Source organism: Talpa europaea (assembly GCF_964194135.1).
Source record: "Talpa europaea genome assembly, chromosome: X".
NCBI lineage: Eukaryota > Metazoa > Chordata > Mammalia > Eulipotyphla > Talpidae > Talpa > Talpa europaea.
In genome coordinates, this window is record NC_140081.1 from 83,195,207 (window position 1) to 83,221,826 (window position 26,620).

Here is a 26,620-nt window from a genome sequence, read left to right on the forward strand (position 1 = left end):
TAAATAAATAAATAACAGCTAATCAGTGAAAAAAAGGTCTTTAAATGATGAGCAGTGAGTCCTGGGATGAACGCCCCAATATGCAAAAATGTGCCTTCTGACCCATCCCGCATGAAAGTCCCCAACCTCTGTCCCAGGCGAGGATCAATCATCCTTCATTCTTAGTAACCACATCCAGGAAAAAAGCTGTAGGTGAGCACTGAGATTCCTGATTGAATTCCATTATTCAAAAATGCCCTTGGGAAGTTCAGCTTTGCATGGCATTTTTGGGGCAGATGCCACAATGAATAGAATAGATGAGTAATTAGCCAGGAAGCGGTGTAAACAAATACCTGCTTGTCTCCACAACCTGCCCAGTAGCCAAGCTGTTGCTGTAGAGCTATTAGAATATAGAACTTTTTTTTAAGTCAAATTACTGACTTAACCATTCAAGACTAAGCTACAAATAATCGATATAAAATGTATCCTCAAACAGCCTATAGCCCCCAAATTGCTTGCTGCTGATTTTATGAAATCGGGTCATTACAAAGAGCAAATGACAAAATTTGCTCTTAATCTCATTTGGAATTATTGAAAAATGTAATATTATATTTTAGAAAATTTAAACATCTGATGTACTTCTATAGAATACAATTCATAGTTACACTGCAAGCATAAGATTCCATCTTTCTAATTTGATTCTAGAAGTATGGTGGTTAAGAGTACAAGTTGGGCTTCCTTGGTGGCACAAGGGGTTGGAGTGCAGTCTATGAAGCTATCCACAGCCTCTGCGGCATGAGTTCAATCACTGGCCAGGGAGCTACCCACATGGCACAGCAGACCTCTCCTGTCTCGCCTGCTGCTCCCCTCAGCAGTGAATTTCTGCTCCCCACTCTGTTTCCGATGAGTCCTCTCACCCTCCACACCTCTGGCTTGTACCCCAGTTCTTGTATGCATAAATAAATCTTAAAAAAAAATAAGAGTACAAGTCATTGAGTTAAGTTACAGGAACCAGAGTATCCCAATGTCTAAATTCCCCTTTGGTTAGGAGCTGGGTACCAGGAAAGGTTATTAACTTTTTCAGATCATGAAACTACTCTTCTTTAAAAAGCAGGAGTTGGACCTCCCTGGAGGCGCAGCGGTTGAGCGCTGGGTTGCGAAGCTGCCCGCAGCCTCTGCAGCACCGGTTCGATCCCCGGCTGCTCCCCGGCCACTGGAGGAGGGTCCCGCATGGCGCGCAGACCTCTCCTGCCGCCCACTGCTCCCCTCAGCAGTGCACTTCGGTCCTTCTGCCTGCTCTGCTCCCTGCTCTGGCTCTGGTGAATTCTCTCACCCTCCCGCGCTTCTGACTAAACCCAGTGCTTGTATAAATAAATAAATAAATTTTTTTAATAAATAAATAAATAAAAAGCAGGGGTTGACAAGATTTTCATGGAAAGGACCAGCGAGTAAATATTTTCAGATTTACGGGCTCTGCTGTTGTAGCAAAAATGGAGCCACAGACAACACATAAACAAACATGTTCCAGCAAATCTTTATTTACAGACCTTGGAATTTGAATTTCATATCATTTTCAAGTGTCACAAAATATTTTCTGAACATTTTCAACCATTTGAAAATAAAGACTGCTGTTCACTCACAGGCCATGCAAAGAAACATGCATTGGGCTGGGTTTGCCTGGGGGCTCTAATTTGCTGACCTTGTTGTAAAACCCCAAATCAGCAATTTCCCAAAGAAATAGTTTTCAATTCCCCAAGGGACTAACTTCCTAGCAGAAAGCTCTGAAAGATTCAGATGCTTTATGTTCAAATATCAGCAGTTTACCCCAGTCAATGTTATGAGCTTGGAAAAAGAGACATAACTGTTTGTCGCCATCTGACAGTGGTTTATCCTTAGCCTCTTTCCTTCCTCCTTCTCCTTAGTCTGTGGCCTTCACTTTCCTCTTCCTTTTTTTTTTTGTCAGTAACTACAATTTCTTTTCACCATAAGCAATTATTCCTGATCTAGAATCTTCCACTCCTAGCAGTTCTCCTAGAACAGCTCACCAGACAGTAACTTCATTCCAATTCTGAGATAGTTTTATTTCACACAGAATGTTTTCACATGGAAATCCTTTGGAAATGCCAAGGCCATAAAACCTTCCTCGGACCACTTCAAAAAGAAAACATGAAATCAAATTCCTCCTTAGAATTGAGATCTCAGTCTACATCACACTATCATTTATATGCCACCCACTGACAACACTGTGGTTATACTCAAGATGTTATGGTGAAAAGCCCTGTACAAACTAAAAGGCACTACTATGCAAGTGTTAGCCACGATGGGTAGTACTGTCGTGCCTTGTCAAGAACGCAAACTTGTCAGAGTGAATTTTTGTGAAAGTGCCAGGGCTATTACTGGGCTCCTGGGGCTGTTCTCAGGGACTGCTAAAGCAAAACTCCTGGATGACACACCCAACTAAAGCTTCCTTCCTGCTGGTGTCAAGCCAAGGACAAAGGTAAGTCACCTCACCTTTGTGAGACTTTGTGCTCATTTTGTGAAGTGAAAGGGTTGACAAAAATCCTTAAGAACCATACCATGCTGTGATTTCTAAGTGCCAGGAGTTGTAAATGATGATGAAGGGGAACGTGAAACTTAGTGAACAACTATTAGCTGCTACCTCTTAATGGCAGAAAAAAGACCAAACCCATAAACACCTCCAACTGTTCCTACCTGGCTGTCCCAAGGCATGCCGGGAGCAGGGGAGCCTGGTGGCACTTGTCTCAGTCAGTTTCTTTATGTGATATTGCTTGGCAGCTGCCGCCATCTTGCCCAAATGAAATCTAGATCTTACTTAGAAATTACGCCTATTTACTACATGTCAACACGCCCTCAGGCTATTTTACAGACCGACATCTCTCTATGGCTTGTAGCATTTGAATGCTTTTGGCCCAGAATAAAACCCTTCAGGACAAAAACTACTTCCAGCAAATCATTCAAACACAACAGCCCCAGAATGTTTTGTCTTTAACTCTTCTTTCTCTCATATTCCAGGAAGTTTCTCCTCGGTTCTGCTCAAAGTAAACCTCTTCCCCTTCACCAGGAGAACCCTAATAAGCTGCATATTTTTAACAGTTCCCCACTCCCTGGGTGTCTTGTCTTACTCTGACAAAGTCCAACATGAGTAACCCATGTGTGAGGGAGAGGGGGCGTCGTGGCTGGCAGGCATTATTGTCTAACTTGCACATGGCTAAAAATCACTGGCTGAAACCCATGGGGAAAAAGGCAACAGCAAAAGCATCTGTTTTCAAGTTTGTTCCTTGGGCTGGGGGAAGCAGAAGAAGCTGGTTGTTTATAGAAAGATTTATGGTTACAATTCCAATGGTTGATTACTTGATTTCTTAATCCAGCTCCTAATCACAGATCAAACACAGGTTCCAATAATGAAGTAATTTTAGGCATGATTACAAACTGTCTCCCACTGAGGGTTTTTTGCCTTGGAACAAGGTGCTCCCATCCCACACTCAGAATAATAGGGATCAGGACAAGTAATGGGGTTGTAGCTCACTCTACCCAGGCAGCGCAGGCCTTTGGGCTACAAGTGGGGTTCCCTTCCCCACTAATAGTTGCTCAGGTGGTCAGCACCTAAGAGTGAGACAAAAGCAGTAATGATCACAGCAGCCGCCCTCCATACTTGTGCTGAACAAAACAGCTACGTCAGGCCTCCCCTGCTGGGTCACTTTACATGACTCCTGACTAAGTACACAACCAGGACCCCTCACCACGAAACTCAGCCTCACAACCTCTCAATGCCCCACCACTGCTCTTCCTAGATCTTCTCAGGTTATCCTTGCCTCTGGGCCTCTACAAAGCCACTTCTACTGCCTGAACGACTTTTATCCTCCCCGAAAACTCCTGTTTTGCTTTGAAAATCTATGGTCCTTATCTTTTCTGTTGTGTAATCTTCTCTACAGGCCCAGGTAACATCAATCCCTTCCCCTTAGCTTCACTTTGTTTAGATCAGATTATATCACATTGACCTAAGATCTATTCACATGCTTATCTTGATTCCCACCTTTTGTGGACTGGGAACTTCTGAGGATATGTGGACCACACTTCATCTGTGTTCCCCTGCCTCCTCACATCCAGGCCAACTGGCAGTCAGCAAGTGTTTGGTGAATAGGTCCAGATGGCATACATTCTATTTAGTGTGCATTTATTTAGTGCAGAGTGAGTTGCAGAAAAATCTTCTTTTGTATGAGTATGAAATGACCTTAAAGGGTAGTAGAGCATCTACCTACTTCTGGCCACACTCACAACACCGTTTTTCCTCCCATATGGGTGAATGGCTCACATGATAAGCACGGTGGTCAACACCAGAGCAGACCGCACATCATCCAGGGAATGACCCCAGGAATAGGTCACAAGTCCCGATCACTCTCAGGAAACAGAGGGGTGGAAGGCTATAACTCTGACATTTGCAGGCAGAGCTGGCTTAAAAGCAACGCTAAAAATAGGAACAATGTCCTCTTGCCAAGAGTTCCCAGGCATTGGCTTAAAGGTCTCTATGAGCCCATGTGTAGAAGTGACCTTCCTTCAGTTCTCAGACAGCAAAGGATAACAGAACTGACTGCTGGTGCCAATAGGCTCTAGGAATACAGGGTTTCAGGGAAAGGCAGCCTTCTCTACCTGGTGTTTAGGGAAAGATTTCAGCATGTAGAACCTGAAAGAGCCACTTGGTAGAGGAATAAGCTTGCCTTGGGGCAGCCTGGCCTCCTCACCTTCTTCCTCACATGTGCTCCCTCTGGGCCTTTGTTCTCACCGCTCATCTTGAAAAGTTGGGGTTCTAGTGATGACAAAAGTCACTTAAGAAAGTACCAGAGAGGTGAATGCAATACAGAGTCTGTGATCCTGATGAGTCACCTTCCACTGAGGAAGCACATTCATGAAGGAGTTGCTTTTCTTCCAACATGTACTAGACTCAGAATGTGAAAATGGGGATAAATTTAAAATGTCATCCTACGTGTCATGGAAGTTTCTCCTGAGACCAACACCCAATCAAATTCACCTGAGGGTGGAGGTACCTACCATCACATCATATACCTTTAAGCTAAAATCTTGGGGTGTTGTTTTAAGGGGAGATACAAACAAAGCAAGAATATCACGGTGTTTGTTTTTTGCAAAAGTCAATGAAAGTGACTTAAGCCAGACACTAGGCCATCTGAAAGCTCATCTTTTTGCTGCAATCAGCCTGTCTACCGGGTACTTTATTAGCTCCCTACGAAAGTCACTCAGTGGTTGGGAGCTTGACAAGTGTTCATTATTCTCATCTGTTCCTCACCTTGCAAACAAGATTCAGGAAAGTTTAAAAGTGGTAAAAATTGAAAGCCTGAGGGACATGTGCCCTCAAAATTACCCAGAGCGCTTTAGAAATACAGACAGAAAGTTGGGAGGAAAATGCAGGGGGTGAAGTGGTCCTTTGGTTTCCTCATTTTCACGAGACACTCTCTAACCTTCCCTTTGGGGGGGGTTGGTTTTGTTAGGGGAGCTGGGGTGACAGTCACATGTACAAAGCCTGACATCTGAGTTCTGCTTCCACCTGGGAGTCAGAGGTCATTTGCAGAGGCTCATACAACTGAACCTGTGGAGGAAAGAGATGGTCAAGCCAGTGAGAAAATGACTCAGCAGTGGCCCCAGAAGCTGGGCCAGTACCAGGCTAAGAAAGCTGCCGATTTTTGAGATCACCATGGCAGTATTTAGAAGTGATGAGATGAGTCTATGCTATTTGTGACTCACAGTCCAGTCACCAGGAACATTTTCTTTTCTCTGCTCTCATTAAGCTGTTCACATGCCAACATGTGCATCTTTCATTCTTTGTTTTTTAAGATTTGTTTTTATGCATAGAAGAACTGGGGTGTAGGCCAGAGTGGCGGGGCAGGGGGTGAGAGGATTCATCAGAGACAGAGTGGGGAGCAGAACAGGCATCTGAGCAGAAATACATTGAGGGGAACAGCGGGCGAGTCAGGAGAGGTCTGTTGCACCATGTTGGTCACCTCCCTGGCCGGGGGTCAAACTCGTGCTGCAGTGTCTGCGGGACAGCTTCACAGTCCTGAGACTCAACCCCTTGCACCACCAGGGAGGCCCCAATGTGCATCTTTCTTACCAACCCACCTACCTATCTTTTATATTTACCTAAGGCCATCTTCTAGCACATTCAGTCATGTTTTTTTACATCCACTCATTTTACAGATGGATAAACTGAGGCCCAGAGAAGCGATGTAACCCTTGTCCTCACAGTGAAATTAATAGTCTAGTTGGAGTGCTATCAGAGGTTGGCGAATTTTTAATTCTTGGTCTCTGTCTCTGAGCATTGCTGCCATTTTCTCTCTGTATCTCTGCATTTCTGGTCCTTTCTCTAGCTGTCTTGCTCATAGACACACAGGTTTGATAAATTAATCTTGTTTTGGCATGTATCCTACTTTTTCGCCATTTTCTTATACACGATCATATCGGTTATAACATAAATATTTACTCGACCTCCATTACTTTACTGCATTGCCTCAGCTCCAAGTTTTGGTCATGTTTTGGTAATATCTCCTTTAACTAAAAAGGTCAAACTAAGCACCTTTACTATGCCACAGATGTTGCTTTCATTTGTGGGATTATTACAGCTAGGAAATAGCTCAAGGCTAGTTTCTTAAATTAATTTTTATGATAGCTCTTCTACCCCCAAGTTGACCCTGACCTTAGAATATTTGAAAATACTGTACATATTTCCCCGAGGCAAATCAAGAATCCTTTTTAATTTGATCCATGCTTTCTAATTTAACTTTTGTTGATGGCAAAAAAAAGATATTGGTTGGTTTCTCAACCCCACTTTTTTAAACAACATTGTAACATTGTATATTATATACAAAATAGCAGAGAGTGACTTAAAGAGAGAGAGTATGCCGGAGGTTTCACAAATTCTGTAGAATATGACTTGCCACTCTGTTTGCTCTGAATTTATATGAGAATGGAAATGTGTATATCAGGTGTGATGGATAGCCTTTCCCGTTTGTTGTCTGTTTTAGATTATAAGCTCCCAGAAGACAGGGCTATCTTAATCCTCTGCCCAGTGCTTATTTAATGTTTTATGCAAACAGGCAATGAATCTGTCCTTTTGGCTCAGTTGCAGTTGCTGCCGGAAATAGAGCTGGTGTTACAAAAAGAGAAAAGGAAAAGAAAATCAAGGCTGGTTCCTCACAGCAGGTTAGCTGAGAATTATTCAGACTCACTCTGATTCTACATTCCTGAAGGAAGTCTAGACTATTCCCTATAAAACCTTCTTATTTTGAAGCTACATCTGGCTATTCTACCTGCCTTTAAAAAATGATAAGTAAAGTTAATATGTATGCTTGTGAATCATGCCAAGGCTGCAAAGAGATGTTTCAAGGTAAAGAAAATGATCATACCTGCTCCAACACTTGCTATAGCAACTCAGAGCTTAATAGCTTCTGTCCAACAAGCTCAACCTAATATATTCTCTTTGAGCGACCAACAGTGTACCTTTCCATTATCGTGCACCATATTCCATCGCCATGTTTATTTCTGTCTCCAGTTCAATGTGAGATCCACAATCTCCCACTGACTCACCTCTGTACCCCCAGTGCCTGGCACCATCTCTGGCAGAGCAGTTGCTCAAGTAAACACCCACTGGACAGATTAATGCTTCTCAAAGCTGGGAGCTAAGATCACAATAAAGATGCAATTAAAGGGCAATCATGGGCTTCCTCCCACTTTATAAAACCATCCTTAGTAGTTCTCCTTACAGGGGACACAATCGGAATTTTTAGAACCTATGATTCACTAAAGGGAAGTGGCACAAACCATTTAAGTTAGCTCAGGAAGGGGCACATGAAGGGTTTTTAGTTCTCCTATCATGGATTCCGTCATCTCATCTCCATCTTAACATTGTTGTCTATAAGCATTTTATCTTTTCCTAGACTCGAATGGATTGCATCTCATCAAAACGGTATATTAGCATTCTACAGATTTATTCGATACAAAACAGCATAAATTAAATTTCCCTTTATTTGGGCTAATCAACTGAAAGGGCTAAATTATAAGCTGTCATCCTCAAATTTTGTGTATTGCAGCTATGTTACATAGTTTGGAATATCTCTGAATGTTTATTTTATATCTCATTCCCAATGCTAAGATAATCTCCACCAACATAATAGTTAAAGTACATTTGCCAATGATAACAAGGATTGACCAGAATTTTAAAAAGGCAGGGAAATTGGGACCGTGCTGTTGATAGCTCCAGACACCTAAATGGATCATTGAATGACAACACCCATTGTTTGAGCCCTTTCACTGCTTCTAGAACCCTGGAAGTGTTTACCACTGCTCCACATAGTATGTGTTTTTACTGACATGAAAAAAAAATTACATTAATTCCCTATAACCCCCATTTGGGGCCCGAATACTTATCAATCAATTTGATTTTCTACTGTTTCTATAAGATCAGACTCCATATCATTTATGTTCCCCAAACTCATACACTTTGTTGAAAAGGTAAAGTCTGTTCCCACTGATTTCTTATCTAGTATGCTGCTTATTATTTTCATAACACCTATCACAATGCTTTATTGACTGGCTCATACCACTAGAATGTAAGCTCCCTGAGAGCAGGAACTTTACCTGTCTTAATTGTCAAATTCTTAGCACTTAAAATACTGCTGGGTTATGGTAGGTGCTCAAAAAAATACACTTGTAATGATGGGAGAAATGAATCGATTTAAATTATATATATATATTCTACCAATTTAAATTTTCAATCACAGTACTGGATAATGACCAGGTTGGAGGTGCTCTCCTATTCTTCCCAAATCTATTGAAGGTTATCATGTGGTTCCTTTGGTCTCAACATACTCAGTGCCAAATGACCGATGACTGCAGGCTGTGAAAAAAAGTTAAGAGTCTCTTTTGCCAAGATGTGAAACGCCTCCCCCATGAGAAGGGGAACTCAGAGACTTAGTGCTTGAGATGGTTATAAGAACAGGAGGCTGAGGAAGAGGGCCACGCCAGTCACCCTGCATTCACTTTCATCAGTTTAGAGAGATGGAGTTCAGGTACTCATATTATCTATAGTTCATGTGGATTGAAATTAAAATTAACCTCAACAGAATTATTTTATTTATAGATATTTTACAAGCACTATAAAAGAGATGCTGAAGATGCCTATATAGAAAGGAATAAATAAGGCTTTTGGAACTTTCCTGCTGGATGCCTCAACATGACATTTGACGATACTGAGGATGAAATCGCCGAGCTCTTCGGTGATACGGCATTCTATGCTTTTCAGAGAGTCCTTATCAAAAAGCTCCCACCCACCCATCCTACTTCATTTTCTCATCAAAAACATCAGCATTTATAACTAATGAATTTTTTAAGTCTCTCTCAGTTTATTTCATTGACCTTTTATGAATTTCTGAAAACCTTGTCTTTCCTATATAATCAGAAATTAATTCTCATTAATTATTCAGGAAAGGGTATTTGTGCAGAAAAATATTTGTACAGCGATTACTTCCCCTGATGTTCTAAAGGCAGGCGATCATCTAAAAGATGTGTTGCTCAGAAAATGGCTCCTGTCTAGAGCATCCAATAATGCTTATTTCTTCCTGTAGCTCTTATTCCCTTCCATGCAAACAGGCTGTAATGGGAATATGAAAGTCTCTATTTTGTCTCATGCATCATCTACAACATTGTCAAATCAATTCATATAAAAAAAATGGCAGAAAGACTATGGACAGGCTCCTCATAAAGTCCCACGTGCATTTACATTTTAATACAGAAACAATCAGTAAAGTCCATTTAATGGCCTATTTATGCCAATTTTGCATGACTGACATTCTACGGCTGTCCACGAACAGCTTTCTTTTAGGACTTCCTACAAATGAGCAAAAGCTCTGAGAGAAGAGAAGGTGATCTGTGGCCTGTGGCAAGCAGGAATCAAGTCAAAAGTTGTAGAAGCCGTGAGAAGAAAGACCAATGTGCTGCCATATGCCACGGGCACATGGATTCTAGCACACTCATGGTCAAAATGAGGAAACTGCAAGTTTTCAAACCCCAATAAGGCCTTGATGAAGCACCCTTGGAATTCCACTGTCTGTCTGACAAGGCAAGGCTGAACTGTCTGGAAAATCAATGGAGCAAATTGGAATGTAAGCCCATGAAAGGGAAGGGGCAGGCCGTCCCCTGGGGCCACCGTGACAGTCATTTTTTGTCTCCATGCAATTTGAGGATTTCAAAGAAGGGCAATTTGCCAAAGTAGGAAATATTTCAACCCTGGAAGGGGAACAGAAATAATCTAGTAATTTCTAACTTGTGAAATAGTGTCCTCCATTTTACGTGCACATAAGACTTCCGGTGATATATAGTAGTACTACAAATGCCCTGGACAAGACAGTGAGACCAACTCAGGGAAAATATTGCAGACAAAAACCCATTGAGAATAGTGAAATAGAAAGATAAGGCAGAGACAACAAACAAACCCAGAAAAAAAATCCAGTACTGAGAGCCTAAAATAAAATGTATTTAAAACCTTTTGCTGGAGAACAGGCTTCATCTGTAGTTAAGAATGAACATTAGAGAGGTAATGTACACATTTCACTGCAGACTCCCAGTCTTTAGCCACAGCTTTCCTCTCTTCATTTATTTCAGCTGAGTCTTGAGTTTTAAGATCTATTTCTAATCCAGCCAACCTCTTCTCTGTGTAACTCTGCATTCTCTGTTACAGCGAATGGCCCTTTGACCACTGGCCCTTTGACCTTTACCTGTTCCTAAGGGGTTTTGTCCACTTTTGATGATCTGTTCTTTGAGAATAAAGAACCATAAGTGCTGTGAACAGAAGTGGCACCAAAAATTAAACAGGAAAAGCAAGAAAAATGACAAATCCAGGTAGAAGACAGGATAACGTTGACTTGGTTTCCTGTCCTGAGCCAGCGACAAGCCTGCTGTGTGTACTTAGATAAGTCATGGTCTTGGAGGACAACTGTCTCCTCACCTGCAAAACATCACAGCCTGTAAATAAGAGCCATCCAGAACTTCCTGTGCTTTCTTCCTCACCGTTTTCTGCAAGCCTCACTCTTATGTGACTGTAAATCAGAGACTCATTCTTGGAGTTCACCAACCCCTACTGGATTTTCATCTCCTTCAGACACCTTTACCAAAGTATCATGCTCAGCTTTTTTCTGGAATTTTTCTGGAGCTGGTTGTTATATTTAGAACATGACCAAGTATCTGAAGAATAAGTGGAATAATGACCATATAGAAGGTAGATATAAGGACACTTTGGATGTTGGCAACATTCTGCTCCACCTGTTCCTGCTTCCTCACCCTCTCCCACAAAGCCAAGGGTGGCAGACAGAGGAAGATGTGCGGAAGTTGGGGCAGCCAAGCTTTCTCACTGCTACCATGGTGCCAAACTGCACCAAGTGCCCAGGAAGACAGCACAGGGGTGGCTGGCGGAATCCCGAGTGGCCGTCTGAAAATTACCAGGCTTTTTCCTGACAGCTACCTCTAGCAGATGACACCTGTGCTATGTTATTTTGATGCCAACTTACAATGGGCCTCCTTTGCTTTTGTGGTACTTGGTTCTTTCTGAAGATTTCCTATGGGCAAGCTGAAAGGACAGTGAACTTTCAGATATTCACATATAAGAAGCTGACGATTGCATCTGGGGTGCTGAGTGGTTGCCTGGCTGACAGAGGTTAAAACAAGAAGCAATGTTTTAACTTCGGGTGACATTTACAAGAATTATAAAGCTGGCTTTTGCCGGAAAACTTATGCTTAATCTTAGCAGTTCTGATACACTTGAAAATGTTCTTATACATTCACGATACAAAATTAAACAGAATGTTGGAAGGAAATCTTGGCCCATGTCTCTGAAAACAACTAATTGTACCACTTTAGAGCTAAAAAGAACCTTAGAGATCATATACTTTGAACACTACATCCAGGGAGGTATGAAACACGGGAAACCAAAGGGCACAGATAGTGTTAGTGAAGTCTGTACAAAACCAGCAAAAGTCAAAGAGCAAATTTACCTTGATTACTCCCTACCCATCCCATTATTCCCTGTCTACTGTTTTATTTTCTTCCTTGACATTCTAAGATTAGCTTGTTCACTGACTTGTATACTTGTTCACTTTGAATGTCCCTCCAACACACATGCCCTTTAAGAAACATGACAGCAACCTAGTGTGTCTTACTGTCCCCAGACCTAGAAAAGTGCTGGGAACATGGTTTATGCTCTGCAGGTATCTACTGGATGAATAAATTTGAGAAAAGTAAAAGATCAGACTGGTTGATATAAACCATGAGAACAGAGATATCTATGACTATAAACTCAAGAATTCTTGTTTGTTTGTTTTTTTTTTTATTTTCCTTCCTTCCACTCAGAATGAGAGCACATCAATGTCTCCAACTGATTTAGAGCAAAGTAAATAGGCACACCTGTCAATATGGGTGTCATTTTTATGAAAGGTTTTGTGCCATGAGAATCCTGAAGGCCTTGCTGCTATAGAAGGGTCGTGAAATTCACGTATGGCAGAGCCATAGCAGGGGCTCTGGGCCATCATGCTTGGTTTCAAGGTTACAAATGCAATAAGGGATCTTTGGGACCTGAAAGTGACTGTGAAAGAGACTTTGAAATTGACAGCTGGTTGGAAGAAAACTTGGATGTAAGACTTGCAAACAAAAGGCTAAAGAGCAGGCACTGATAAAAGGAAGAAACTCACTTGGTTTCCTAAACCATTATCATTTGGAAAGTAAGACAGCCTGGGAACATTTATGGCAGGGATTCAATTGGGAGGAATTGTACTTAATTTGGTGAAGGTGGGTAATGGATCACCCTTCTTCAAGAGAAATATTCTAGCGGGATCAAAACAAGGGGGGTGGGAATTGTATGGGGACTATAACCAAGATGAAAATGCATACATTGTGCAAAAATGAAAAATGATGTAAAAATATATAAAATAAAATTTAGAAAATAAAAATGAACAATGATGTAAAATAGAAAGAGAGGGGAGAGAGAGAGAGAGAGAGAGAGAGAGAGAGAGAAGGGAAGGAAGGAAGGAAGGAAGGAAGGAAGGAAGGAAGGAAGGAAGGAAGGAAGGAAGGAAGGAAGGGAGGGAGGGAGGGAGGGAGGGAGGGAGGGAGGGAGGGAGGGAGGGAGGGAGGGAGGGAAATATTCTCTGTGCGAGAACTCTAAGACAGTAGTCTGTAAGAACAGCACATTTACAAAGAATTCTGATAATTCTGTATACATTAACCAAGATCTGCCTATCCCTTTGCTCTAAGTAAGTTTCAGGACTAGCAGAATCATTCTTCCTCTGGTCTGAAATACTAAGAGTCAATTTGCAATGTAAAGCCCCAAAGTAATTCAATATTTACTAAATTTAAAGAAAGCAATCAGTTTTTAATTTGAATTTATACACATTCTTGCCCATTTTGGCACCATTTTATTTTCCTTAAGTTTCTCTTTGGTAGTTAATATCGTCAGCAAGTTTACAATCATCTATTTGTCACATGCTGCAGATATTTCTAGATCAAATGAAGCTCTCAATGTGCCTGTGTATAACTAAAGACAAAAGTATTGGATGCTTAAAGATGGAGACTCTATATGCACTGGGTCCACAGTCCCATTGCTTCACACAGAGTATGGCATCTAGAGGGCATTCGGTAAATACTTGCAGAGTAAATGAAAGAAAAAAATCCAGCCTATGACAGCATTATTTTCACACATTCAAAATCTCAGGCACATTTGACCCAACCCGTGTATACACATCCACACTCGCAATGTTTTTAAAATTTCCACACGCGCATCCTTCTGGTTGAAAACATTATCCTTCCTCTGGGCAAGTGTCTTTGTATAACAAATCACTGAAACCAGATTAACCATAAAAATTGTCTCAAGATCCTTTTAATTAACATTCCCCTGAAACATGCCAACATTCCAGCATCTAAAATTTGAACACGGATTTCATTAGGAAAGTTGCTCCCTTCTCCCTAAAAAGCATACACCTTTATTGTTTCAATTGCCAATTTACTTGTCTGGTTTTTAGTAGCCGAAATTCACAGCTTATTTGTCATGCTTTCCCTGGAGAGCTCATTTTGAACCACTTTCCTGACTTAGACTACTTTTACTCCTGCTCAGATGAATGCCCACATTTCCTTCCTTGTTTTCAATTCTTAATACCTCTTGAAGCTAGATTCCCCATCTGCATTCCTGAGGCAGGATGACAAAAGCCAGACTACAGTTCTGCTAGGATAGCCTGCCCTGGAGATGCTCAGCAGGCAATTGGAAATTGGAGTTAGCCTGGAGCTCCGGAATGAGCAAAGGATTGGAGAGGTCAATTTGGGAATCATTAGCGTAGAGGTGAAAGGTGAAGCTATGTGAGGAGATGAAATTACCCAGAGAGAGTGAACAGAGCAAGAGAAAAGAAGCAGATCAATGACAGGACCTTGGGAATGGCTCCATTTAAAGGGGCGAGGGGGAGGGAGAGGCTGTGTGTGCACGCGCATGTAAGAGAGCTCCAATGAAGGAAACTTAAGTATTAAGAAGACAGGAGGCGAAGCGGGATAAATTATGAATACTTTCAAGCAACAAAAGATGTGCAAAAGTGCCAGAACCTCCAAAGTGCTTAAGAAGACTGAGGTCAGAAAAGTCAATGGATTTTGAAACAGGGGTTGGCAGGTAACCTTTGGGAAAGCAGTGTTACCAGGGCTGTTTTTGTGGACCCAGTGTGCACACATGCAGATGTGTACAGGTGTATACATGCATGCACCTCAAACCACCTTAAGGTCAAATATTACTGTTGAAAGAGACTGGTACAATGGTGATCATGGCCCCTGCCACTTATTACTTGTTCACTAAGTGCCAGGAACAGGGTTCAGCACTGACCTCGAGTTAATCCTTGTAACACTCTATAAGGTGGCTATTTTTACACCTGAAGAAACAGACAGCCACTGGAGGTAAATAAATTACTCAAGTTCATGCTACTAGACTGAGGCGGCACCAGGATTGGACCTAAGGAAGATTTAACTCTAAATGTCCATACCCCCAGTCGCAGAAATAATTATCCTGATGTTAGCCAGGCAGTCTGTGTGTGAGGGGAGAGAGCTGCTATTGGTGGAGGGTCTCCTCTTGCTAAGTGCTTTGCATAGGACATCTCCACCACCATGACTTGGCAACATACACTGTCAACATTACGGCTATGCTTAGGTAAACCTTACGAAGGTATACTGAAAGAAATCTGCTTCAGCTTTTTGGAAAATAAGTTGAACTTACATGATTCCAAACTACCAGTTAAAAATTCAAATATATTTGCTACAATAGCTCCCAATGGTTTGAAAGCCAAAAAAAAAAAAAAAAAAAAAAGTGTGGCGTCATTGATTTGGTGGTTGTTACTGATATTCAAATACTGACAAACCCATCTGAGACAACATGGTCTTAAAAGTCCCCTCCAGGCTGGACTTTCTATGATTTTCATACGCAGGTCTAATGCCAAGAATTTTAAAGGTATGGGATATGTAGCAGAATGTAAGTGCAGCAGCAGAACTGGTATGTATATCAGTATCCTTTTATTCCTTAAATTTACAGAGGCCAAGTGTTAAATTATTGTAAAATTAGTCTTCGGTTGCTTGAAGCATTGATTGCTAACTTAAACAAAACCTTGGAAACTGCAGGAGAAAATTACATGCTGCAAATTCAGGCAAAAAATTTGCTTACAACCAACTGCAAACCTTTTGATATGACTGGTTATAAGAGAGAGAAAGAGAGGTAGAGTGAGAGCGAGAGCGAGAGAGCGCGCACGAGAGGGAGGGAGAGAGAGAGAGACACTCTGGCAATTAATGTTTTTACTGTCTATAGAAAAACAAATGAGGTTCTGGTCTGAAACAATTAGTATTGCTGTTAACTGTGCATTTGTGTAGCAATAATACAAGGCATTTGGGATAGCTTCCACTCACTGATTGTTCACTTCTTTCTCTGGATTACGAAATCCATTCAGACAACTAAATAATAGCAAGCATTTATGCAAATTGTTAATTATGAGGCAGAGATAATCATAATCTTGTATATTTATAAAACTGCATGCACAATGGGGATTACCAAATGAATTGTTGCTTTGTTATTTGTACTAGTGGTTGAAAATATACTAGCCTAGCAAATAGTTTTCACCCATCATCCAGTCCTCCAGAATTCAAATGGTCCCAGTGACATTTAACAAAGCCATTTATTTTCTATCTCACCATCTGTATTCTTCTCTCCCTTTCTCATAAACTAAGACCAGGTATACATTGCTTTCATAATAACTTCTGGTCCAACTGATCAGCACCATAATAAAAATAAAGAGTATGTCAAAATTTGCTTTGTTTTATAGCAAAACTGCTATAGAGAGATGGTTCTATCATACAGCAAATTTTAAAGCAAAAATGAAATTCTCAATATAGTCCTCTAAAAGCAATTATAGGGGTAATAGTCCCTATGTTCTGGAGCATTATCTTAATGGTCATCCAGTCCATTTTGTTTTACAGATGAGAAAATCAAGGCTCAAGCAGGAACGGAACTTAAGCAAAGTCACTTCACTAGTAAATAGCAGAACCTACTACTCTAACCATCATGAGACACTCATGCTATGACCTTTATATGCCCTTCAATGTTACTATTGCATGATTAAGTGTCTCTGTGTGTCTATACCATTTATCTCAATGAATTACAATCTGACTATGAAATTAAACACTGAATTTACTATTCTCAGCTGTCAAATGAATCTACAGAGGCCCTAATGGGAATATGGGAGCTTAGCTACTGAAAGCTAAACTGGGCATCTAAGATATGACCCATCTGTTCTATTTTAATGAGAGTCCGCCCTAGTGGAGGAATGCCAAGGCAAAAGCCTTTGCTCCTGCTAACCTATTTGGCCAGGAAGCATAGGATGGGATGTAGGTGGGTGGGAAGAGAAAGCAGAGATGCTGGTATATATTTCTGGATCCTGTAAACCTACTATAGGCCATCTACTGCACTGGGGAGCATCATGATCTTAAAAAAAATGTGTCAAGCAACTATGCACACACTGACCCACGACCCCTCAGGGGGTAATTTGATGGTACAGCTAGTGGCAACAGGTGGTTCTCACAAGGGTAGCATCTTGGAACATTCTCAGCCCCCCTCACTCACACTGACAGGAACTTTCTTGCCTTTGATCAGATTTGTTCTGCTACAAGGTTCATGTCATAAAGGCCCCTGGCCAATGGGATTAGTCTACCTTGCAAGTCGACATATTTACACACCATAAAAACCCTGATATTTTCAAATAATTGATTTCCCTTCAATGAAATGCTGACCTAGTTGCTCCCTAAATCACTAGCCACTCTAACGACAGGCGGGCATGCCTGAAGCACATGAAGAACACCTGGTGATGGGTCTTCGTAACAAAAGACTCTACTGTGCCACCCTATTGCAGCAAAAAGAAAAGGAAGCTAGTGGCCTACTTCCCAATTGTAGGGGTGCTGACCCTAGACATTCACCCCATTGCTGAACTAGATTTGTTTGTTCTAGCTTCTATAGGTTCGTAAACTAAAAAGACATCGTCACTTACCTTGTCGCATCTAGTATCTGAAAAATCCTCCACCTGTTAAAGGAACAGTAAAACCAGGCACTAGCAAGAGCTCCAGAAGAGTTAACATAATACAAGTTTTCCATTTTGCTTTGATGGCATATTTTTCTAGCTTCCCAAATTGCAAGACAACAGCTCATGGATGGTTCCTCCTCTATGCTCCTCATTAGTTCCTCTCTAGTACTGAGGGGGTAGGTCTTACGAATCAGAGGGCTGAAAGGGGCAGACTGAGAACCAGACCACTGGAGGACTACGGGCCAAGAATGACAGATCTACCACTATTTCCATTCTTTCACACAAGCAATGGCAATCCAAGCAAAAAAAAAAAAAAAAAAGTCGATAAACCAAAAACTAAAACAAAATAAACACTATGGCATCACTAAAATGGAAATGCATGATTGAAAAGTCCTACAAGGAATTTACAGGGATTTTTCGTGTTATTGGGAATATATGAAACACAAATAAGAAAAAGGAAAACAAAAAATGATTATACTTTGCTGATACGCTTTAAGAAGATGAAAATTCAAAGCACACACAAAGTGATACATAAATCATCGCTCTAGTCCCTTTCACCCAAGGGCAAGACATTCATCAAAGTAAGCAACATCTCTCCATTCAAAGAAAAAAAAATCCTTAGGTGTTTTCATAATATATGTCTTCAGAGTCACAAACACTAATTCTACGACATAAATTTCTGATACTAACAGGAACTGTGATGATGTGCATGGGTGAATTGCTAATTTAAGGTTCCAGTTGGTTCATTTGGCTATTTGTTTCTATTCAGCCCAAACAAGGGGTATTACAATGTGATAGCACTTTGTGCCCAGAACAAGTTATATGGCACGTACATTTTTTGGGAGAAGTGTTTCTGTACATCAAATATGTCTGGACGTTTTAGAAGTGAGTTAAGAGAGACTTTAATAGCATGACTAGCAGCAAAGCCCTTGCATCATCCTTTGAGAAGCAATATTAGACCCTTTATCACTGCCTGGTATGGCTAAATCTTCCTTTTCTGGTTCTGTGACTCATTAAGATGACTAGAGAAGCAAGTGTTATGAAAAATAAAAAGATATGTGCTTGGTGAGTCCTGAGATCAGATCAGTTAGACACCCCATTAGCTGACTCACCACCCAGGCCCCAAGTGCTCCTGTGCCATTGCAGTCACAAGAAAGAAGTTACCTGGAGTGTTCTGACCTGCTTCATCATTTAATTTCCCTGCACTGTGAAGAGAGGCTAGAACCCCATCTATGGCACTTGACCAATGAACAAAAAAGAACACAACTCTGGGTGAAAAATACAAAAATAAACACGAGAAAACAATAAATATAAAACTATAGGGTGATTCTTAGGATCAGAAAATTCCAAACCCAAATATGTAGCACTTCCCAAAACCGTAACTTTCACTTTGTTGCACTAATAGAAATTCTCAAATAATATAATATGTACATTTTGATTCAGGTGGGGACTGGACCAAACAGCACTTTAAATGAAGGAACTATTGTCTCCTGAGATGATAATATTTTAAAATTTCTCTGTAAACTCAACTCCCTCTTATAGCTTGCCCAATGACTGCACTGAGAAGACTTTTGGAAACTCACTGCCTTACCTGGGCGTCCACGTTGCCAGAGGTGAAGTGTTCAGTGATGAGTCATGGAGATGTCACAGGCGCATCAATCAAAACGATGGGCCACCATCCCAAGTGGACGAAAGATCATGGGGAAAAAGATAAAGAAAGGAAAGGGATATTGATTAGGACAAAAATAAACTTTATGAAATCTCCCCACCCCTCCCACACTCTCTGGGAACATTCTTAAATGGAATCTTTGTAAAAGACCCTTTAATCATGCTGGGTAGTTTCAAAGTATCTACTATTTGTGACAGGCATTGGTATAGGTACTGAGTGGTAAAAAGAACAGACACAAATACCCTGCCTTCATGGAGTTTACAATCTTATGGAAGATTATTTTAGATCATCTGCTTGGAAAAGAGTTCCACAGAAACACACCGTGTTATTAGCTCTGGGAATGTGCTTCCCCCGACTTTACTTATGTATGGAAGACATATCCAGAGACATCAAATTCAACATTCTTTTTCATTCAAAAGAAAGTTCTTTCTGATTGGAAGGATGTTCTCTTTATTCATGATTTCTCCTTGTGCAAAGTCCTTCCAAAGGGTGTGTCTGCCAGGCGGCGTATCTGCGCCCATAGAGAACCGTGTGCCTGCACCTTATGATATTGCACAAATAGGAAGCAATACAAGGCCATATCTGGCAGTTTTTCTCCTTGGGTGTTGGAGTGTTCTATAGGAGCCAGTGTGGGGGACACTCTGAGATTGGGTTGTGACCCCTCAGTGAGCCACATCGTGGGGAAAGCAACAGCATCGCGGACCCAAGGAGCTGTGGTTATCCAGCCCAGGCCCCAGACATCTGATGTAGAAGGAGCAATGAGTAACCTTCCTCTGGACCTAGGTTAGAGAGAGAGATTTGGCTAAATATCCCTCAAGTGGCTGCTGCAGCTTAAATGTCAAATTAGTAAGGAAAGGAAAAAAAGTGAAAATGAAAAGCGTGTGTATGTGCATGCACGCACCCCCCACACACACACACACACATCATTGGAGGAATGGAAATTGGGGGGAGACTTGGAAGGCTCCAAAACTCCAAATGGGGATGTATAATAATCCGAAAACACTCACTCTCCCCTCCCCCGCCCCAGCATTTATATTGTGAGGGTTGATACTCAGGGGTTTGAGAAGTAACGGTGAAGCTATCATCTCTTCAGTTTAAGGATCCAAATTAAGACCTAGGAAAAACTGGATGATACAAAAATCAGACAGTCCTTCCCTTAAAAAATCCAGATCCTTGCTTTCTAATCCTGGTTTTTACTAATGATTCATTTGATTGTGGGTTAATTCTCTTCACTCTCTCAGGGACCCATATAAAATGAAGGATTTTCACAAGGTGATTTTTAAAAATCCTTCAGTGCCAATATTTTGCCTTTCATTTTGATGCCAAGTTAGTTAAAAGTACAGCAATCCCTCGTTGTTTTCTCAGTATTACATGTCCTTAGTAATTCACAGACCAGAGCCCAACATTCTGAGCTTATGAGTAAATGAGAGCATGGCCCAGACCACAACAGCCAAATTGAAATGTGGCCAATCATCATTCCATCCAGGGAACCAGCTTTGTTAATTTGAAATATACAGTGGCTGTTTCTTTTAGGATGGAAAAGTTATACAAGGAAAGTTAATGGAGAATAACAAGGAAAATATAGCTGATGAACAGCTAACTCCCCCCACCCCCCCACCCCCACCCCCCATTTCTCTTTCTACTCAAGCAGCTTCTTCATCTGCCAGGAGCCTGGGATGTTGGCAATTGCTGCCACACACTCCCAGATACAGGCTACACAGGCGCTCAGATTTTGCAAAAGGGGTTTTAAAAGAAAACCCACACCAACAGATCAACCCGCTTATATCTGACTGCAAATATGTGACAAATAATTCACTCTGTGGGAACCATTGTCCTAGCCCTGTCTGAGAATTGCCAAGAAAATGGCCCACTCAACCTCTCTGGTTCCTGCCACTGGATGGGTTTGCTGACCATCTCACCTACTCCCAAACCCAGGGTGGGTTACTGTGCCACTGATTTCCCACGTCCTCCCCACTGACCAGGCCCTTCCACCTCATCCGGGTCTCACCTACTGCACTGCTGGTGCTCAATTACCCACCGCCTCCTTTTGTATCTCAGACCACAGCCATATTTTGTCTCTGAGAACCAAACACAGTATACCCTCATGATAAAAAAAAATACTTATTCTGCATGCTAAATCTGGTCTCCTGGATGAGAACGGTCTGAGGCCCACAAAGTCCCAGGTAAAGGGCTCTTGCTCAAACTGGTAGGACAAAATGGAGGAGCCCGACAAAAGGCATGGATACTTCTGAAGCTCCTAGGCCAAAACAAGCCAAAAAAAAAATATAGGGAAGGGGAGGAGAGGGGAGGAGAGGGGGAAAGAGGGGGGAAGAGGAGGGGAAAGAGAGGGAGGGAGGGAGGAAGGGAGGGAGGGAGGAAAGAAAAAGAAAAAGGGCCTCCCTGGTGGCGCAGGTGGTTGAGCGCCACACTGTGAAGCTGTCCGCAGCCTCTGCAGCGCGGGTTCAATCCCGGGGCCGGCGAGAATCCCACATGTCACAGCAGACCTCTCCTGCCTCGCCCCCTGCTCCCCTCAGCAGTGTATGTTGTGAGTCTGCCTGTTCTGTTCCCCACTCTGTCTCTGGTGAATCCTCTCACCCTCCCGCACATCTGGCCTGTGCCCCAGCTCTTGTATAAATAAATAACTCTTTAAAAAAGAGAGAGAGAGAGAGAGAAAAGAAAAGAGGCTACTTATGTTTTTTACTTGCCAAGCATGAAAAGACTTGGCCCCTGCCGTCTGCTCCCACACGAGTGCACAGGTGGCATGAGGCCAGGGAATGAGCCCAGAGACACAAAGACTGGGTTCTCATCCAGGCTCTTTCATGTACTTGTGGCACAGCACTGCAGAGGTGTCTTACTCTCAGCATCGATTTTTTCATCTACAAACGGCAAGCAAGTAGACCTACACCTGCAGTGACATTCAACATAGCCTAACAATCACTGTGGCGTGGGCACTGACAAATCAAAATAGCAGCCAGCCAGAACAGAAGCCAACTGTAGCGAGGCCAATGTGCCCCTCACAAGGCGCCTGTGAGGATTAGGTGAGACCATGCATGGAAACACGGTGTCAGAGTCTGGGGTCCACGGCAGCACTCAGTAACTCTCCAGCGGAGCTGAGTAAAGAATCCTGGAAGTATAGTGAGTCCCTGCAGGCCTGGGTCAGGGCCCCCGGCTGCGGGTCTCCAAGCCACCGACTACCGTGGGAACAGACCTGCTCTTCAAAATCAGTGTTCATGGACACCATGTCGAAAATGACCACAGTTACTGATATAGGGGAGGACAGTCCCCAGCATCTATGCTCTATTGTTTAACTTCTTGCGTCTTCTCTCCTGGTTCCATGCCAAGGTTGCCAGAAATTGGGTCTATTCTCAGGGCCTCCCTGAGAATACTGGAATCGGGATATCCTTTGCAACACCTATTGCATGATTTTTTGTTTTAGTCACCTGGAGGTCAGCCTTTGGCATTATTGTGAGGTCTCCTCCCTTCACAGTGTCTCCTCCCCTAAGATACTAAACCTGGCTCACAGACAGACCATCCTCCTGGCCTTCTCTCCCTGCCAGCTCCACTGCCTTAGGGTAAGAACATCTTAAGACTACAAAGTCTTCTAGACCCACAAAAATGACCCTGAAAGGGTCCAACCCCCAGTCTTATGACATTTAGAGAGGAAACATTTTGGATAGAGATTTGTCCCCCATCTCTCTCTATGGACACCACTGAATGAGAGACTGTAACACAGAGCTATTCTAGCTTCATCACTGGCCCTTCCATGATTATCTGCTGGTTTCTTATCCCCTGGAGTCAGCGTGGGTGATAAACTTAAAGGAGTGACTGATAAGGGCAGATCTGTCCTCTAGGCTAGCAAATCCTTTCAGTGCCCTCTCTACTGACAACAAGGAGTTACCTTCTACCCCATGTTTGAATTCAGAACTTAAGTGGCTACTAGAAATAACCAATATTGCAGTTTTTCCTGCAATTGTCTATCACAGACTCTGAGCACTGGGGAGATGTCTTTTCGTGATCGCTTAGAAACCAACAGTGCTGCCAAACCCTTCTTGAACTTGAGACTCTGAGGAGGCAGGGACTTGTGCAGATCACAGAACACATCTGTGGCAGAGTCAAGAGCAGTACCCAACTCTACTGGTCCTTCTCCCTGACAGCATACTACCCACCCTGGGGCCATGAGCACCTACCGGGGCCCCAGTAAGCAGGCCCCGACCACACAACCCTCAAGGACAACTCCAAGAGCAATAGCTGCAAAAGGCTGGGGATATAGCCATAAAAGATGCCAAGGATTTTAAATTCTTCTTTTCCAGTAGCTGTTAAATTGTAAACACATTTTCCTAAGCTTCTGCCTCGTGTTTTGTTTTCTGCTAAATGTGCTTTTACTACAGTCAGGTGGTGGTGATAAACCATGATTCTTACATTCTTTTTATTTTGCAAAATAATGCCTAATTCCTTGGCCATGTACTGTCCAAACCCCAAGCATGCTTTGGAAACAAAGTGGATCTGATGAGAAAGACTGCCACACAGCTCTTTCCAAATAAGGTTTCCTTATCTGCGGGCCAGCCAATCAATTAATTCCCTGTTGCAAATGTCTTCTCTGAGCTGTTTGTGGTCTGCAGTCCTTGCTACATCCAGACCCTCCGCTCACCCCACCCGCCCACCAGCTTTTAGTAAAATTCACCCATTTTGGCATCATAAGAGTGCCCTCTAGTGCTGATCTAATTAAGAATCTGGAGATTGAGGGACTCCTGGTTTTGTGAGTAATGAGTTTAGCTGCAGCTTGTCCCTGTCGGGGTGTGTTCTTTGCTAAGGCATACGAAAGCACCTACCTGGTTAGATTTTTCAAAAAGCAGCAAAAGGAGTGTGTTGGCACTGAACAAAGTAAAACAATACCAAAAAAAAAATGAGGACCATAAAAGAAAATCTCACTTGTCCTCCCTTCTGAGAAGCACCCCCTCTCACAATGTGGGGGCGCTATTTGACTCATAATTTAAGGTGCACGCACAAAGAGGCTGACTCCACCCTTTGAAAGTTGGCAGCCATTTCTGAATGTATTTTAGCGTTCCCCAGATGCGAACATCTGTATGTGTTTGGTAGGTTCCAGCAACATGTCTCCTCAATTTAATCACATATATACTTTTGCCCTGAAGGAAGAACAGACCATTAAGAATCCCTTAGGGGCCTCCCTGATGGCGCAGGTGGTTGAGCTCAGTGCTGTGAAGATGTCCGCAGCCTCTGCAGTGCCGGTTTGATCCCGACCGGCCGGCGAGGGTCCCACATGGTGCGTCAGACCTCTCCTGTCGCGCCCGCTGCTCCCCTCAGCAGTGTATTTTGTCAGTGTGCCTGTTTTGTTCCCTGCTCTGTCTCTGGTGAATCCTCTCACCCTCCCGTGCATCTGGCCTGTCCCCCGGTTCTTGTATAAATAAATAAATAAATCTTTAAAAAAAAAGAATCCCTTAACTTTCTGGGTGTCACAGGGTCTGCTTAGTGTTGATACGGGCCTGCGAATGTGTCACTTCTATATATAAAATGTGTGTGTGTGCGTTTTATTTCATCCCATTTTCTTTCTGTATTTCACTTTGGGAGTCTGAAATGTCTGCAGTGAAGGCTATTTCAGCACTGGTTCAAATCAGCAGGGGCAGTTTCCACTCTACCTTTTACTGTCAGTTTCACGGGGGGGCTGCTACTTCCTTGAATTCCACATATTCCATGCTGACACAAAGGAATGCAAGCTGCCAATTTCATATATAACTGCTCCATTCACATTTGAACATGTTTAAAACACATAGCATGAAAAAGTCCTGAATGAGCAATAAGTAATGATTTGGCAAGTGCTAAAATAAGGATCGAGATCGTTCTCAGGAAATATTCACTCGAGTCTAACTGGATCAGGCAGGAGAGAACCATGGAATGGTCCATTCTGGACACATGTATCTTGCTTTAGGCCAAGAGCTTCCATCTCTGCTGAAGTCAAAATGTGGTAATGGACTTGGTCTGCAACTTCCTGTCCCAAACAGAGTGAGCTGGTGAGCCTATGAAGAGGCAGGCAATGTGCTAGACCAGGTGATCAGAGGCCTCAGCCAACAGAATTAATTTGGAATCTCAGCTCCGTCACTTTCCCTTGGCCACTTCAAACCTCTCAGTCTCATTTTTCTCTACAAAACGGTGACCTCCTTGTGATCTCCATTAGTATCTAACAGAGGGCACAAACCAGGTGCTCAATAAAACCTACTCAATTTCCCATAACCAGTAATTTGGGTATAAAAATGAAAAACACCCCTCATTGGCCACATAATACATTGTCTATAGTATCTATATAATGCATTTCATTGTCAAAAATCTGCAGTAAAGACTTCTAAATCACTGCTGTTCTTGACCATATTAACCTTGCTAGTATCTGTCCATGTGCCAAATCAAAAGGGCCAGTGCTATGCTTGAGACCCCTGGCTAGAAAGGTCTTTCTGTTTGGTAGATAAAATATTCATAATTGCATTCACCCCCCTGCTATGGGTGGATGTGATGCTTTCTGAAAAATCACACTCAGTTGAACACTTTTGTGGGTTTTCATCAACTTTCAAAGTGAAGATGTTAGCACCATTGTTAGGGCAAAGCCTTTGCTTTCATGAGGAAACAGGTCTTCTTCCTCAGTTTCATGTCTTGCCTGAAGTTTCAAAACCAGATAGCAAAATAACCTGTGTGCTTCTACCCCAGGAATTCAAAACATGGGACAAGCTTGCCCAGTGGTCTGAAGGAGTACCCGGGCGATCTTTCTAAAGTTAGTGGAAATTACACCTAAAGGACAAACAATCACACCAGTAACTCTGAGTGAGTACCGCATGCCAGCCACCCACACACCTGTCCAGGAACTACCTCCTTTTATCCCGAACCAAAGTGCACAGCCATGGTATAGATGAGAAAACAGGCTCAGAGGAACTCGCATTACTAATCACTCTGCTTCGAGGCTGTAGGAAGTCAGCACCCAGGTTCATCAGTCACTGGGCTGTAGTGTAACTGGAAGGTGGGCACCCTTCTGGTTCTACTTGTAAGTCAGGCGAGGTTCACAGAGTAAATGGGCAAGGTCACACAGCTAATAAGTGAAGGTGGCGAGATGGGACTATTCAATGCCCCCTGATCTCGCTTCCCACCGTGCTGAGTGCCACCCCTGCCAGGGGCGCTAATGTGGAGAGTGTCCCTGCAGACAATCTGCGCACACATCGCAGCGGCGCGGGGCGGTGCCCTTGCTACCCTGGGCTACGGCGCGTCCCGCAGTGATTCCTTGTATGCCTGTCTTGGAGCTTCTCGTGGGGCCGTT

General features: G+C 42.6%; 1 protein-coding gene across 3 annotated transcripts in view; it reads right to left on the reverse strand.

Annotated features, from left to right (window-relative positions):
* HS6ST2 (heparan sulfate 6-O-sulfotransferase 2) overlaps positions 1-26,620 on the reverse strand; it is a gene marked incomplete at its 3' end in the record, with an annotated part of 256,996 nt that overhangs the window by 54,839 nt on the left and 175,537 nt on the right. Inside the window, exon 3 of one of the 3 annotated variants that reach the window (XM_084258027.1) lies at positions 17,607-17,639. The exons of the other annotated variants lie outside the window; for them this stretch is intronic. Coding sequence (XP_084114153.1) covers positions 17,607-17,639 — 33 coding nt within the window. The remainder of the gene's footprint in view (positions 1-17,606; positions 17,640-26,620) is intronic. 3 annotated transcript variants of the gene reach the window in all.